The following is a 15555-nucleotide window of genomic DNA, read 5'->3' as shown; positions in this document are numbered from 1 at the left end:
ACTGAAGTGCTGCCTACACCTTCCCAAGTGCTGCTCTAAGATGCCACCTGGTGGTTGTTTCTGAATGCTGCTGTACCCTGAAGTGAGAAGAGGAGGGAGGAGGAGGAGGGGAACGGACTGCAAGGCACAGGGACAGGGGGAACTGACCATGGCAGTAGTGGATGAACTCACACGTGGAAAAGCAAAGGAACTGGATATTGTGAGCTAGGCTTAGTCCTAGCGGTACAGAACACAGAAAGATGGGGGCGATTATGAGGTTCAATACACAGAAATATGGAGTGATTGTGGGGTTCAGAGCAGGAGAAATTAGAAGCCATGAAAGGCAGAATGGGACTATCATTAGGCTGCCAAAAACTTGGTTGCCCATAAGAGTGTGGAAAGCGAGCAGCGCCACAGTGCTTCCTGACAAAGGTTGTACTGAGAACAGCTGCAATTATTATTATTATTATTATTATTATTATTATTATTATTATGCATTCAGGCCTTTCTTGATGACATCGCTCTGTGTCTCTGTCTCTCTCTCTGGCATTCTGATTTGTTTGTGAGGCAGTTATATAACACTGATTGTGCCCTGATCTGCTCCTGGGGAGTTGTCATTACTCATTCATTCATCCCACACTTTCCAGTACATTTTCCCATCAGTTTCCAAACTGTGAAAAGTCCTGTTTCTTTTTCGATGGGGATTTGTTGCACTGGGGTGGCAGAGCCCTTTAATCCAATTTAATTGGAGAAGCCAGGTTTCGGAATGCTCTTGGATCCCTCTTGCAAAACAGCGACAATTAGAAAATGGAAATAAATGGGATGAACTGGATGTCAATGTGTTTTGCATCATTACCGAAAATAAGACTGGTTCCTTCAAAGGGAGCCACAACAACCTACCCTGCCATTTGCATCCGTGAGTCATTTGCAATGACTGTTTGCTTGTTATTTATCAAACATGTTAAATTTGTATCTTATCTTTCCCACCAAATGATGTTCAAGGTGGCTAACAGCAACAATATACATCCAATGACACAGCATTAAATGCAACAAACACAAACCACTAGAGCATCACTAAAAAATTTAAAAACATAAGCAATTATGGGAAAGATAAAAGAAAAAAAGAAAAAGAAAAAGGAAGATGAGCCAAAGCAGGAAAGCTCATCTATTGTACACTTCCGTTCTGTGTCATGTACTTTGATTTTTGTGTATGTGTGTTTTCCCCCATTACTATTAAGGAATTTTCCTTTGTAATTTTGGTTGTCTATATTTATATGTACCTGTTTTATATGTACCTGTTTAAAGCAAAATAAAAGTAATAAAATAAAATAAAAACAAATTACAACATACTTACAAATCAATTTATGGTTCAAAGTCCTGTCTAAATAAAGAGGTCTTTAACTGCTGGCAGAAAGTCATCAGAGATGGGGCTAGCTGGACCCCTCTTGGTAAGAGACCCTAGACATTTAGAACCACCACAGAGAAGGCTCCATCTTGAGTTACCACCATATGAGCAACAGATGTTTGTGGGGCAGACAAAATGGCCTCTCCCAAGGATCTATGGACATCACTGTTAGTTTGACAGGAGCACTTGCTCCTGTTGTTTTTTAATTCAGGGGTTTATTACAGCTCAGCAGCAGTCATCTTTCTCCACCAATCTTCCTCCTCAACAATAACAATTATTTTCATTTCACAATATTATCACATGTTGATACCAACACAACTTGTAATGGTTAATCTCTTGCTCTGAAACAGAATCATGTTTCAGTGTGGTGCTTAGTATGTCTGTCTTTTGGATTAACACCGGCCTACCTGAATCCCTGAGAATTAACCAAAATCTGCTAAATTAAGTTCACCACATTTCGTGCTCAAGTAAAAGAAAATATGCCTGAGCATTTTCTACTTTTTTTAAGAGGACAGGATATCTTGGGTGCAAACATATAGATAGTATTAAGCTGTTCATGAGGAAAGAAAAAGCTGCTAAATTAAGTTCACCACATTTCGTGCTCAAGTAAAAGAAAATACGCCTGAGCATTTTCTACTTTTCTTAAGAGAACAGGAAATCTAGGGTGCAAACATATAGATACTATTAAGCTGTTCATGAGGAAAGAAAAAGAAAGAAAGAAAGATTAAATTATTCTAACCATGTCTGCTTTTAGCTTATTTTATTAAAGAAGAGGGATAAAATAATGACAAAAGCAGCCGTGTTCAGACAACATAGATATGTTGGTTACAAATGGAGACATGAGGGTAGTGCTGGGATTGTATCTGAAACTACACCCTTCTATATAGGAGGAGAAGGCTATTGACAGCTACCAGGCATGAGGGCTGGAGGCAGCAATGATTCTGAATACCAAGTTGCTACAGGAGAGAAGAGGGCTCTTGCTGTGTTCAAATCTTGCTTGCTGGCTTTCCAGAAGCATCTGACTGGCCACTGTGAGGGCAGAATGCTAGATTAGATGGGACATTGGCATGATCCATGTTCTTATGTACATTCATGGTAATCTCTGACTGGAATTTACACATATACAACATATTGTACTTCCAATCTTGTGTGTACTTTGAATGTGTGAGTGCTATGTTCAGAAGCTATTACGAATATGCACAGAAGAACAGGGCCAACAGAAACCACTTTGACCCCCCCATTGCCATGCTTAGTCAGCATGAATATGTTTACTCAACAGGATAAACAAGCTAATTTCTATAGCTGATACAGGGCCATTTGCTGTGGATCACTTTCGTTCTTGTCTTCTGGGAAGGTTTCCTTCCTTTTCTGGCTCTTCCCTCACCGTGTTCATTCGTTTTGATTTGAATCAGATGGCCTTCACTGAAGCTTAGTCACATCATTGTTAAATACAGGCTGATGAAATGGCAGGCCCCCAAAGAGACATTAAAAAGGAAAAAGAGCAATAGTACTGTCAGCAACAAAAGCCAGCTCCTTCCAAGGCCAATTTGCAATCTAAAACCAAATACTGTGAAAATTCGTTGCAGAACCATGTATGTGCACTAGGAAATATCAGTCTAGTATTTTGGCCATAGATAACTTTACAGGCTCCAGTTGCAATAAATAAGTAGTACTGCTGATTTATCTTCTCCCTAGACAAAGTATTGTATGTGTGCAATCTTCTTCTGTAAACTATTTTGTATGTGTCATTCAGCCCACATCATAAATAAACCTTGTGAATGAAATTCACCATTAATTTGTGCCATATCTCTCATCTGTATAGAGCTGTCAAATTATTGCAGTTCTATCCCTACCGTCTTATCCACACCCTAGTGTCAGGAGCTCATCCTAGTCTCGAGTAGGACCCTGGCAGAGACACATGCCCGACTGGCATGTTCCCTCCCTCCTGGTCGATCGTTCGGGAGCTTCAAAAGCTTTCTTCAGCCCGAACATTACAGCGACCAATGCCAACAGACATCGGCACACTTAGGGATCTGCAGAGTCTTTGCCGTTTGCGTGACAGACCCCAGCAACTCAGCATTTTGGCTAATCTACTTTATTTACACATAAACACACATGGAGCAGTGCAACATGGCTCCCTCTCTCTCTAGCATCAGACAGCAAAGAGAAAGAACAAAGGACAGTAGTCCCACTTCATGGAACGCAGCAACATAAACATCCTGTCTCTGTCACTTCCCACTCTGTGGAGTCAAAACATATACCATCATGTGACAGACAACAATCCCATGACTGCAATCACGGAGCAGGAATTCTAACACCTAGTTCCTAAAATCTTACACAATAAAACAAAAATATACCTTAAAGATTATGCATGCTCCTCTGCTCTAAAACAGGATATCGTTATGCTTCTTTCCCTACTTTCCCTGGGCTGTGAGAAGTTCCAGGGGCACAGCACTTACCCAGGTTTGGTTTTCTTTGGAAGGAGGCCACTAGTGGCTTCTGGAAATTTTGTCATGTTTGAGCTTATTTATAAATATGCAAGTTGAGCTCAAGTGAGGGCACAGCTTAAGCACTCCAACAGACAACTAAATCCATTACCTCTCATCAGATCTTGAGCGAGGGACTGGCAGCATGCACACAAACACACACACACCGCTTACAATCAGTGCTATTTCTCCAGAAAAAAGAGGTACCGAAATTCACTATGAACGCCTCCCTTGTTCTCTTATAATGGTGCCCACATGAGGGGTGCCGGAACTGAGTTCCAGTGAGTTCCAGCTGAAAAAGGTCCTGTTTACAATGTTTCATATTCTCTCATCTCTCTCCCTTTCTCTGACTCCCACTTGAAAAGTGTTTCTATTATGCTTTGTTTATGACTCGCTTGCCACCTCCCTCTGGCTGGAGGTAGTGCTGTCTTGAGCAACAGCTGAAAAGGATTGCCTTTAAACATGCAGTCTCCTCTTCTGGGTACCTCCAGACTATCACTCTTTTGCAGGAGCACATACTTTAAATTAAGGTTTGAACAATTCAAATTGAAGTGCTCTGTCAGCCTAATTGCAACACATGTACTTCGGAAAAAGAATCAGTGCGGAAAATGACAGGAGAATCCACTGATAAGTGTGGGATGAACATATGACTAATGGGAAAATGAAGAAAACACACACAAACAAATCAGGATGAATGCTCATTGCTGGATAATCTCCCCACAAACAAATTAGAATGGATACTCAATAAAGATTGGCTACAACCTCCAGATAAGCTTTGTATAAGCAAATCAGGATGACTGCTCAGTAAGCCAATTGTCATAGGAGACCTCTTAACTGGTTTCTTTTTTCAATAATGTTACTGTGAAATATTAATAACTAGAATGCTGTAAACTAAATATAGCTTGACTTCTTTTCTCTCCCCTGCCCAGAATATTGTTCTCCAAGCCTTTAGAAGAAGAGAAAGCATCTCAAATGATAACATGGACTTAAGGAGTAAAGTGTAAGTTCATTTGTGACAATCTTAAAGAATTAAGGAAAAGGCAGCAAGTATGGTTTAAAAGTGTCTCTTGTTCTTTAGCCATGCATACATACGAATTCAGATGCACATATATAACATAAAATGCATTAGATCATCTATGCACTTTATATATAGCCATGTAAATGCTACTAAAATAGTGAACTTGAGCCATCACGATGACTTTGGATGAAATTCCATAACACTTTTGTTATAAAGCCCCATCATTGAAGTCACTCATCTTTTAATTATCTTACTTCAGGGAAGCCAGTCAGGCGGATGATCCCTCAGTGGTCCCAAAGGAGCACTCACAAGCAAAACTGCACAATAATGAGAAAGAAGGAGCCTTTCCAAGGGAATTGCCGTATTGCACAGGAGAAATCGACTTCATGGCTTCTGGAAAGAAACGTGGAAAGGTAGCACAAAACCTCTCACCGGGGAGACATGAAGGTCTTTTAAGATGGGAATTCTACTATTTTTACCCTAAAAAATCTTATTTCTTTCATCCTTTGTATATCTTTGTACTTTGTGCTAACATTCAAGATCTGGGATCAACTCTGTGAAGAAGCTCTAAAAACACGTTTGAAACAATTCACATACCTAAAAACAAAACAAAACGAAAACCAGTGATCTCAGATACAATGAGCCTGTGATTCACAAAACATTTAAGTCAGGACATTTACCTCTCAGCAGGTGTGCACCTTGATCTTGATCTTATGCATAGTTGCTTAGAAGTCATCCCTGCTACATCTGATGGGTTTTTACTGCCTAATGAATCTACTCAGGGGACTGCCTTCCCCATGGGTAGAGAGGGAGTTCTGCAGGCATAGTCTATGGGCAAAGCCCACCCATCACATGATAACAGAAAGCTACTGGTGCTATTCTGCTGGTGAAACACCATAGGAAATTGGTTCAAAAATGGGGTATGCTAAGGGCAGATTAGGGGAGGCCTTGGACGTCCCAACATGCCCCCCGCAAAGGCAAAAAACTACTCCAATTGGCACAGTCATCCACTCCCCTCATTCATGTCAATGGGAGGGAAGCCAAAGGGAAAACACTTGGGGAGGGATGGGAAAAGTTGCCCTCCACCTTCTGCTCTGGTAGGAGCAATCAAACAGGACTTAAGACACAGCTGTTCCTTCACTGCAGGATCTCCCAGCCATTTTCTGGGTCATTTTCTGTTCTGCTTTTGTCAGTAAACTGTCTTGAGCTAGCCCAAAACATGTGAAAGGCAGAGCGGCTCTTGACTTGACTTCTAGAGTTCCCTGTGGTGCTCACCTCTTTTCTGAATGCCCTTTTCTTGGTTGCAGTTTATTAAGGTGCCATGTGCCATCCACCCTGGAGTTATATTTGACGTCATGATTAACAAGTGGAACCTTCCTGCTCCCAACCTGGTTGTCTCTTTAGTAGGAGAAGAAGAGAACTTTCAGATGAAACCTTGGCTGCGTGACACCTTCAGAAAAGGACTGGTGAAGGCTGCACAAAGCACCGGTCGGTTCCACACCTTGAAATGGGAACGCAGTTGTTTACATCCCTGTCAAATATGATTCCTACTTAATAAGGGGGACATTTCCTTTAAAAATCTGCATGTTAAAAGTGGCTCAGCTTTCTATCAAAAGAGTTCTATCCCTGTTTATTCAATATGATAAATCTTTCTGAAAACAAGGCCATGTGAATGAGACAATATCAGATTAACATGGCATGATTCAAGCATAAGTAGTATCATTTGTTTGAGTCACAGCTCCCCTTGTTTTTAAGCATATATTTAATCAAATGTTTCGCTCCTGAGCTATAGAGAAATAACCATTGAAAGAGAGGGTACATCCTGGTGTAAGGGGGGGGGGGTTGAACTGCAGGTTTACCTGGAATATACTTATTTGTCATCCCAGATTTGTGAGCCTGGCAGCATGCATGCCACCAACACAAGCCACTCTTAACAGATTGTTTAAGGTCAAAATTGAGCTGAGATTGGAAATTTGCCAAAACTGAACCCTGGCTAGCAGGACCATGATGGGAATTGTCATCCAAAAACAGCTGAATACCCAAGTTTGGGAAACCCTTAACATCTTACGCTTGTAAAATTTTGTTTCAGGTGCATGGATCTTTACCAGTGCCTTGCGTGTTGGAATAACAAAACATATAGGGCAAGCGGTTCGGGATCACATGCTGGCGAGTACTTCCTCCACAGTAAAAGTGGTTGCGATAGGAATAACTTCACTGGGTAAAATTCGCCACAGAGAACTTCTGGATAATGCCAAGGTATATTCTATGATTCTATGATTCTATGAAAACGGAGAAAGGATGTAGAGGTTTTGCCTGAAAACAATTGTAACCCTTGGGTCCCGCTGACCAGGTGGCAGAATAGTGCTGTACAGACTCCCTAAGTCACAAATCAGTTCTCAGAGTTTGTTGGATAGATTTTCATTTACTCCCATGCATGCACATATATTTATATAGCGCGCACACACAAACATCATGATTTTAGTTTTTGAGAGTTAATAGTTAGACGTGGAAGACAGGAGTGCCTGGCGTGCTCTGGTCCATGGGGTCATGAAGAGTCGGACACGACTAAACGACTAAACAACAACAGTTAGACGTTAAAGCTTTATACCTGAACAGAGAATGCAAACTCCTGTCCTTCCTATACTATACTATCTGGTGAATGTGCTTTGAAGCCTGCATGATTCATAACCCTGGTAATGCACATTCCTGATCGCACAGGTAGGGGTATTCCGAGGCGGAGGCAGAGGCAGGGGGCGGTCTGCCCCAGGTGCCATTCCAAAGGGGGGGGACACACAAAATGCCGACCCCCAATCGGCAGCACCTCCCAGGTTGCAAGCTGCTTGCCGCACACCCCCGGGACACATGCCACGCCCCCTCGGATGCATGCCACTCTGGGTACTGGAGCAGGTTGCTCCATCTCTGTGCACAGGAGCTCCTAAACACATGTAGCTAGACGCATGCAGAAGTGCCCATTAGACCTCCTTCTTCAGAGCAGACAACTCAGGGAACTGTGGTTTGTTTAAACTCTAGTTAGTGAGAATAAGGGAGGAGCTAACTGTGGTTCTGGTTTCTGCACAAGCTACAATTTAAACAAGCCGCAGGTCTCTGTGTTCAGTTGTCATAGGGAACTGTGGTTTGTTCAAAACTATAGGAGATGCTTCTAATCTTTTACTCTGGCACGCAATAGAGAAGATGGGTGAGCATGTGACCCTGAGACATGCTGCAGCTCATCCTCATCGTGGGAAGCCATGATTGCCCACTATGTCTGAACCAGACCAATGTTTTTGTAAAAAAACAATCTCTCCTTTTCCCTAGAATGACAGCCTTATAAGCTACAAATCTGATCACAGTGCCCAAGGTCCTTTATATTTTCTTGACAACCACCACTCTCATTTTATCTTGGTGGATGAAAAAGATCCGAATGAGCCGGATGGGACTACAAGGCTACGTCTCACCTTCGAGAAACACATTTCAGAACAGCGCACTGGCTACGGAGGTGGGCAGACGTGAAAAAGGAAAGATGAGACCTAGATTATTACTTGGGTTCCTTGCAATTACAAGGACGTTTGTTTAAATACAGATGATAGGTTTATTGTTGATAATAGTCTACTACTGATTACATATATATATATATATATATATATATATGGCCTTTTATTATCCCAGCAAAGATTAAATGGACCCCATTTTTCAATAATTTAGTTGTATTTTCATTTGCCTTCCTTTACTCTTATCAAATTTGTCAGTCTGACCATATAAGCCGTCTCCCAAGCTTTAGATAATCAAAAGTCAGTAGAGGGTGACAGAGGGCTTTTCTGTTTTTGACAAATCACAATTTTAGTTGCTTTTAACAAGTGAGCTGGCAGTTCAAAATCCTCCTCTAGTATAACACCCTTAAGATGTCCAAACAATATCCAGCAAGGAGTCTGACGAGCACAGAAGGCTAATAGCATTCAATGCAATTTCTGACGGCTGAATGTAGGATAGGATAACCTTACAATGGATATCCCCATACTATGTCATTATCTTTTAACTAGGTATAAAAGATATACCATAGCCTGTTGTTGTCCTTGCCGGGGAGAAGCAGGGTTGATATGCGTGCAGATGGGAGAAACAAATGAACAGCTGAGATAATAGAACTGCATAGATTTTATTAACTTAAATATTTAATCCTCTATTGATCCAGGAACAGGCAGCATTGAAATCCCTGTGCTCTGCTTGCTTGTGAATGGAAGACCGAACATACTCGAGGTAAAGAGCTAATCATCTTGTTTAAATAAGAGAGGAAGCTATTTAAGCAAATATTCAGGTGCCTTACACTTAGCTGAACAGTGTGCTGGACATGAAATGTAGACCAAGAAAAATAATGGCTCCAAGCCTGCTTTTTTTGCTGATAAGTGACAGAAAAAGCTTCAAAAGTCACAGAGGGACCACACTTTTATTAGGAGCAACTCAAATGTTCCAAAATAGTGAGCAAGCCTTTGAGTTCTCTAGAACTCATCTTTAGGCTGGATGGTTAATAAAACAAGAGTGGAAGGAGAGAGGAAGTTGGACACAATGTTGAAGTCCAAAAAGCTTAAGGCGGCTCAACAGGCTTAGGTAGATTCACCTGTTTGGCGCAAATGAAGGCACCACCAGCACACAGCACAGGGATTGCCCACACTTCTGCTTGTTCCATGCCTAGAAAGCATAGGTCCAAGAGGTTTTATGTTTGCTCCACCTCTTTCCCCAAGAAAACCTGCTCTTTGGCGCTGAATCGAAGCAAATGTCAATCCACCAAAAAACCAATTGATGTTTTCTCCGGTTCAGCGGTAAAGATTGGCTCAGCGGTAAAGATTCCCAGGTGAGAAGCAGCAGGGTAAGTGGAAGTCTGGACGAGGCTATAGCTGAGTATGAGCCAGGGTTACTTGTAAGGTATGTTTATGTGGCTGCCAGCTAGTGACCAAAAGGCAAAAGGGTTTTTGAGAAAAAGCGGGAACAGAGCATGCTCAAGACCCATCTTCTTGGGAGTTGTTCAAAGATGGATGCCAGACTGGAAATTGTGCTACAGAAACCAAGAAATAAAACCATCCATTGTTCATCTTACAGTTCCAGCATGGCCCCCTGCTCTTGACAGGTGTGGGAAGCCCTTTAATTTGTTTTGAATTTTGTTTTGGGCACAACTCTGAAAGGAATGTGGGGCCCTGGCAGCCGGACTTACTAGCTGGATTCAGTTCACAGCATCTCCCAGAAATGCTGAGAAAGACTCCTGCCCAGAACCCTGGGGAGCTGCTGCCAGTCATGGCAGACAGTACTCGGCTAGACGGACCAATCATCTGATGAGCTTACTATGTACTGTCACCAATTACTTTCTTCCCCCATAATGTGGTGCCAGTGATACAGAAAGGGGAAATTCAAATGACTCTGGCAAAACCAGTGCCATGGGCCTGGCATCCTTGTCAGTGGCATTGCTGCTATGCCAGTCGTTCAGAAAGAGCAACCTGGTGGCACTGCTGACCCTGGAGCACTGGGCCTGCATTACTAGACTCATCAGTGCTGACACCATTTTCATTTTCTCCCAGTGGAATGCCCATGACCCTGGAGTGTCATTTCACATGAAAGTAGCTCTTAGAAAATGTCCTTCAACAATGGCTAAAGACAACAGTTTTTTATGAATGCAAAACCACTTCAGCACATGTGCTTGTCCAGCTACTGAAAAAGAAAAAAAGCTTTTCGATTGAAGAGTCCTGGGATTTCACTATGGAACAATTCGTTAAAATAAGTGCCATCTCTTACATTTTCTTTGAGAAATGGGCCACAGTCTAGTCTAAGAATTGTAACCCTACTGGGGTCACTTATCAGGCTAATTCAACAAACCTTTTGCAAAGATAGCAATCTAGATAACAAAATGCAACATAGGGGTTCAGTTATTTCTGAGAATGTCACTTTAGGCAGCAGTCCTATACATACAACTAACTGGGCTTGTTTGTGCAGAGTAACTTTGCATAATATTGCATTTTCATGTTGTTTGAGCAGATATGGTCTCATCATTTTTATTGTTTTTTTTTAACAGCGAATTTGCAGGGGACTGGAAAATTCTGCCCCCTGGCTCATCTTGGCAGGATCTGGTGGCATAGCTGACATCTTAGCTGCACTTATGAATGAGCCACACTTAATTGTGCCACAGGTGGTAGAAAAACAGTTAAAAGAGAAATTCCCCACAGAGGATTTCTTGGGAACAGATATTCTTCAGTGGACTGCGGTGGTAAATTGACTTCTTGGTACTTTGTAGTCATCTAATGCATTTACAGACTATGAGCAGTAAAGACCTATCCACTCTATTGTCAACCATCCTGGGCTATACTTTGGTGCATTTCTAAACTCAAGCCATTCTTTCACCTCCTTAATCTTTCTTAAATGAGACCAACCCCTCCCCGTACTTCTCTTTCCCTTTTCATTTTGTAATACTAAGGATTTTGTATACAAGTGCTTGATCATAAAACTGTAGAATTGGAAGGGACCTCAAGGGTGATCTAATCCAACTCCATGCAATGCAGCAGTCTCAACTACTGTAACCTAAACATGACAGATGGCCATCCACACTCAACTGGAAAACCTTCAAGGAAGTCCATCACCTTTCGTGGAAGTCTGTTTCACTATCAAACAGCTCTTACAGTCAGAACATTCTTCCTGTTGTTTAGTTGGAATCAGGGCTGTCTTAAGCATATGCGGCGCCGGGGTGCAAAGATCCTCCTGGCGCTCCTCCCTGGTTGCCCAGTCCCAGGCACGCAGGAGGGCGGAGCCAGCCGGCCACCTCAGCGTCTCGCTGGCTCAGTCGCCCCCAAACTCGCAGAGCTGCCCGCAGCAGAAGAGCCCGCCACGGCCCTTTGACCAAGTGGCGGGCTCTTTCCTGGACTCAATTCTTGGGCCCCAGACTCTCGGTCTGGCACACCTGAGAGCCCGGCGCCTGGGTGCCTTGCACCCTTAGCGCCTATGGGTAAGATGGCCCTGGTTGGAATCTCCTTTCTTATAACTAGAATCCATTGGTTGAGGTCCCAAGCCTCCAGAGCAGGAGGAAACAAGCTTGCTCCATCTTCCATGCAACAGCCCTTTAGCTATTTGAATATGGATATTACATCTCTTCTCAGTCTCCTCTTTACCAGGATAAACATATCAACTCCCTCAACCGTTCATATATAGATTCTCCTTCTTTGTAGTGTGTGTGTGTGTGTGTGTGTGAGAGAGAGAGAGAGAAAGAGAGAGAGAGAGAGAGAGAGCAAAACTGGCCCCAAAAGGCCTTTGCTTTGGTTCTGAGTCTCTTATCCCTTGGTAAGGAATGAAATGATTTGTAACTAAAGCCTGAGTATTTTGTATATTTTGGGTGATATCAAGTGTTAGTCATAGAGCAGATGCACTGTAAGCAGAGGTTTTAAGTAATTTACATCCACTGATGTCAGTGAGCTAACTCTGAGAATGATTTTGTTGGATTTCACCCTTTATTTTTACTATAATGGAAGTGGGAAACATCAAACTGCTTTATCTCTTTAGATCCAAAGCATTCTTGTCCAGCAGCAGCTTTTAACAGTGCATAACTTTGAACAAGAAGGTTCAGAAGAACTGGATACGGTCATTTTGAAAGCACTGGTTAAAGGTAACATGTTTTTAATATATGTTGTCTGTTTAAAAAAAGAAGACTCCCTAATCCAGTACTACCTCATTTAATTTCTTCATAAATTTCTTTTCCTGTAGACACTCAAAATGGTGGACAATATGGATAAAACCACCAATATACAAAACAATTCTAATTCAAACAATTTAAAAATAATAAAACAATAGTAAAGTCATAAGACCACTGCAGACTAAAGGCTCACTGAAACTGGAAAATATTTACTTTCTCCCTAAACTCTAAAGGAGTCATATGAAATAAGAAAGTCAATGAAAAACAACCACACTCTGGTAGAAGCTTATGAATGACAGACTATTGATGGTTAACTTTTCATATTTACTTTGTTCAGTGCCATATCCCTAGTTAAGTTGGCTTAATTGAATTGTAATGCTTTAAATGTAGTGAAAACATTTTTTTTAAAAAAACAAACCAACCTTGAAACTTTCAGAAAATAGGATTCAAAGTAAAGCTTTTTTATTTTATTTTATTTTATATTTTATTAACTATTGAGGGTTTGGGGCTGCAGTCCTAAGCACACTTACTTCAGAGCAAACCCCACTGGACTTGTGAGGCTTATTTCTGAGTAAATATGCATAGGACTGACCTGTTAATCCATCCTAAAGGCGCATGATTAATGTATTCTTATTTTATGTTTATGGTTAGCCTGTAAAAGTCATAGTCAGGAAGCCCAAGAATACCTGGATGAGCTGAAGCTGGCTGTGGCCTGGAACAGAGTGGATATAGCTAAGAGTGAAATATTCAATGGAGATGTTGAGTGGAAGGTAGGGGTTTTTTTTTCTTCTTCCATGCTTCAGTTGCTTATACTAAAGTTGGTAACTTTAATATCTGCTGGTAAATGAAGTTTTTGAGTTATACACATGAGTAATCTTCTTCTCCAATCCTTACGAAGTAATCTAAAAGTTGAACAGTTGAAAAGAGCCCAAGATTAATGTTCGTATCTGATGCCATTGCATCCTCAAAGCACTCCACTGTCAGGAATCCCAAGGCTGGTCTACATCCTCGACCGGCATTTCTGTGATAAAAATTCCCCAAATGTTTATTCCAGAAGAAGTGATAGAAATCAGCTTTCTTCCAAAATGCACCTCAATGAAGGCTATGTAGGGATCTCCTTTAAGTCTCTAATTCAGACTCTGATCAGACATGTTTAAACTTTAGCAAGTCATCAGACTATGACCTGGACCTCTTTCAGTTTCATCACAATTTATTTATTTATTTATAATATATGCTTGACTGCCCAATCAACAGAGTCCTCTAGGTAGTTCACACAAGAGTTCAAGTGAAACATTATAAGATTAATTAAAGTATTTAGAACATTAAACCAAATGTTCAATGTCTTGCCTAAAAACTGGGACAAACTGAGATAGCAGGATTGAAACCAAGCAGAAATCATTTGTTTCAAGGGCAAAGAAACATAGTTTTAAAATGTCCAGGAGAATAGAACGGTCCTTGCTTGGTGCTGAAGAGGATATTTGTGTAGCCACCAGATGATGAAGAAGAAGCGTTTGGATTTGATATCCCGCTTTATCACTACCCAAAGAAGTCTCAAAGCGGCTAACATTCATCCTTTCCCTTCCTCCCCCACAACATACACTCTGTGAGGTGAGTGGGGCTGAGAGACTTCAAAGAAGTGTAACTGGCCCAAGGTCACCCAGCAGCTGCATGTGGAGGAGCAGAGACACGAACCTGGTTCACCAGATTACGAGTCTACCGCTCTTAACCACTACACCATACTGGCTCTCCTTGACGAGTCTCCTTGAGCAAAGCACATAGTGAGTGTCCCACCCAGTGCCGGATTTATGTATAACCTAAACAAGCTATAGCTTAGTGCCCCACTCTCTTGCCCCCCCCCCCCAAAAATGTAAAGGGAAAAACCTTGGATGTACATTTCCAAAATATAAGATAAAAAAACAAATAAAATAAAATCTATTTTCAGTAGCTTAGGGCCTCATCAAACCTAAATTTGGCCCTGGTCTTACCACTTAATACCTGGGATGTGGATCAGGGTGTGGGCTCAATGAATGAGAGCTACTGCTCATACCATTGGTTCTACCAGAGAACACTGCCAGGGGAATTTGCCAAAGGGATGCAGACCAGTCCACACAGTGCATGCAATGTCAGGACCAGTACCTAATTGAGCAGCGAAGGACAAAAAGCTCATATCCTAAGCATATTGATTGTTTCTATTCTTAGCATGTAATGGCTCTCTCAGGGTGCAATGCAAGTCAGCTACTTAACCTGATGAATGAACAGTCATAAGGTTTTGTTGTTTAGTCATTTAGTTGTGTCCCCATGGACCAGAGCACGCCAGGCATAAGGTAGTACAGTACATTATCTGTATATTGCTCCTTTGGTGCAAATTTGTTGTATGGTAAACTGGTCCAGTCCAGAAGCTATTTAACAGGGTTTGTATGCTTGCTGTGGCAGATTGAAATGTGCCAGGATGTAAAGTTCTATTTACCTTGTTTTTGTCTGTCTGGTCCAATGGACCTCCTTGCTCCGGTTTGCATGTGGCAAGAATGTCACAATTCCTAATGCTAATAACTACTGCAATGGAATTTCTTTCTCCTTTTGCATTTCTTGTAAACTCAGTCATGTGACCTAGAAGAAGTGATGATGGATGCTCTGGTGAATGACAAGCCTGAATTTGTCAAGTTGTTCATTGATAACGGGGCCAACATGTATGACTTCCTGACCTACAGCCGCCTTCAGAGACTCTACTGTACCATCTCGCCAAAGTGCCTCCTCTATTCGCTTCTGCTTAAAAAACATGAGGAAAGCAGACTCACCTTGGCAGGGATGAGTGGTCAACAGCACAAGGAAGCAGTGGACACTTGCCCTCTCTTCACTCTTCATGAGGTTTCCAGGGTGCTGAAGGACTTCCTTCATGATGCATGCAGAGGTTTCTACCAAGACCCTAAATCTGGAAGCAAGAAGAAAGCCGTAAGTTTCTCAAAAACATAGGGAGTGTTGAACGCAAGGCATGGCCCTTTGGGACCCAGTA

General features: G+C 41.8%; 2 protein-coding genes across 3 annotated transcripts in view; one reads left to right on the top strand and one right to left on the bottom strand.

Annotated features, from left to right (window-relative positions):
• The window catches only part of KCNQ1 (potassium voltage-gated channel subfamily Q member 1), a 332458-nt gene extending 317101 nt beyond the window's left edge, over positions 1 to 15357 (bottom strand). Inside the window, exon 1 of one of the 2 annotated variants that reach the window (XM_083425015.1) lies at positions 15341 to 15357. The gene's annotated coding sequence lies outside the window, so the exon portion shown is untranslated. Of the gene's footprint in view, positions 1 to 1333; positions 1457 to 15340 lie in introns of those variants that run through there. The other variant, XM_083425014.1, reaches the window with a different exon arrangement.
• TRPM5 (transient receptor potential cation channel subfamily M member 5) overlaps positions 1 to 15555 on the top strand; it is a 48796-nt gene that overhangs the window by 7454 nt on the left and 25787 nt on the right. Inside the window, exons 2-11 of the mRNA XM_083424821.1 lie at positions 4800 to 4870; positions 5148 to 5301; positions 6196 to 6376; positions 6978 to 7144; positions 8204 to 8384; positions 9075 to 9139; positions 10941 to 11132; positions 12416 to 12518; positions 13197 to 13315; positions 15144 to 15494. Coding sequence (XP_083280947.1) covers positions 4800 to 4870; positions 5148 to 5301; positions 6196 to 6376; positions 6978 to 7144; positions 8204 to 8384; positions 9075 to 9139; positions 10941 to 11132; positions 12416 to 12518; positions 13197 to 13315; positions 15144 to 15494 — 1584 coding nt within the window. The remainder of the gene's footprint in view (positions 1 to 4799; positions 4871 to 5147; positions 5302 to 6195; positions 6377 to 6977; positions 7145 to 8203; positions 8385 to 9074; positions 9140 to 10940; positions 11133 to 12415; positions 12519 to 13196; positions 13316 to 15143; positions 15495 to 15555) is intronic.

The sequence above is a fragment of the Podarcis tiliguerta genome (assembly GCF_965153285.1).
Source record: "Podarcis tiliguerta genome assembly, chromosome: 1".
Classification (NCBI taxonomy): Eukaryota; Metazoa; Chordata; class Lepidosauria; order Squamata; family Lacertidae; genus Podarcis; species Podarcis tiliguerta.
The sequence above is the reverse complement of the archived record's forward strand: the minus strand, read 5'-3'. Positions and strand labels throughout refer to the sequence as shown.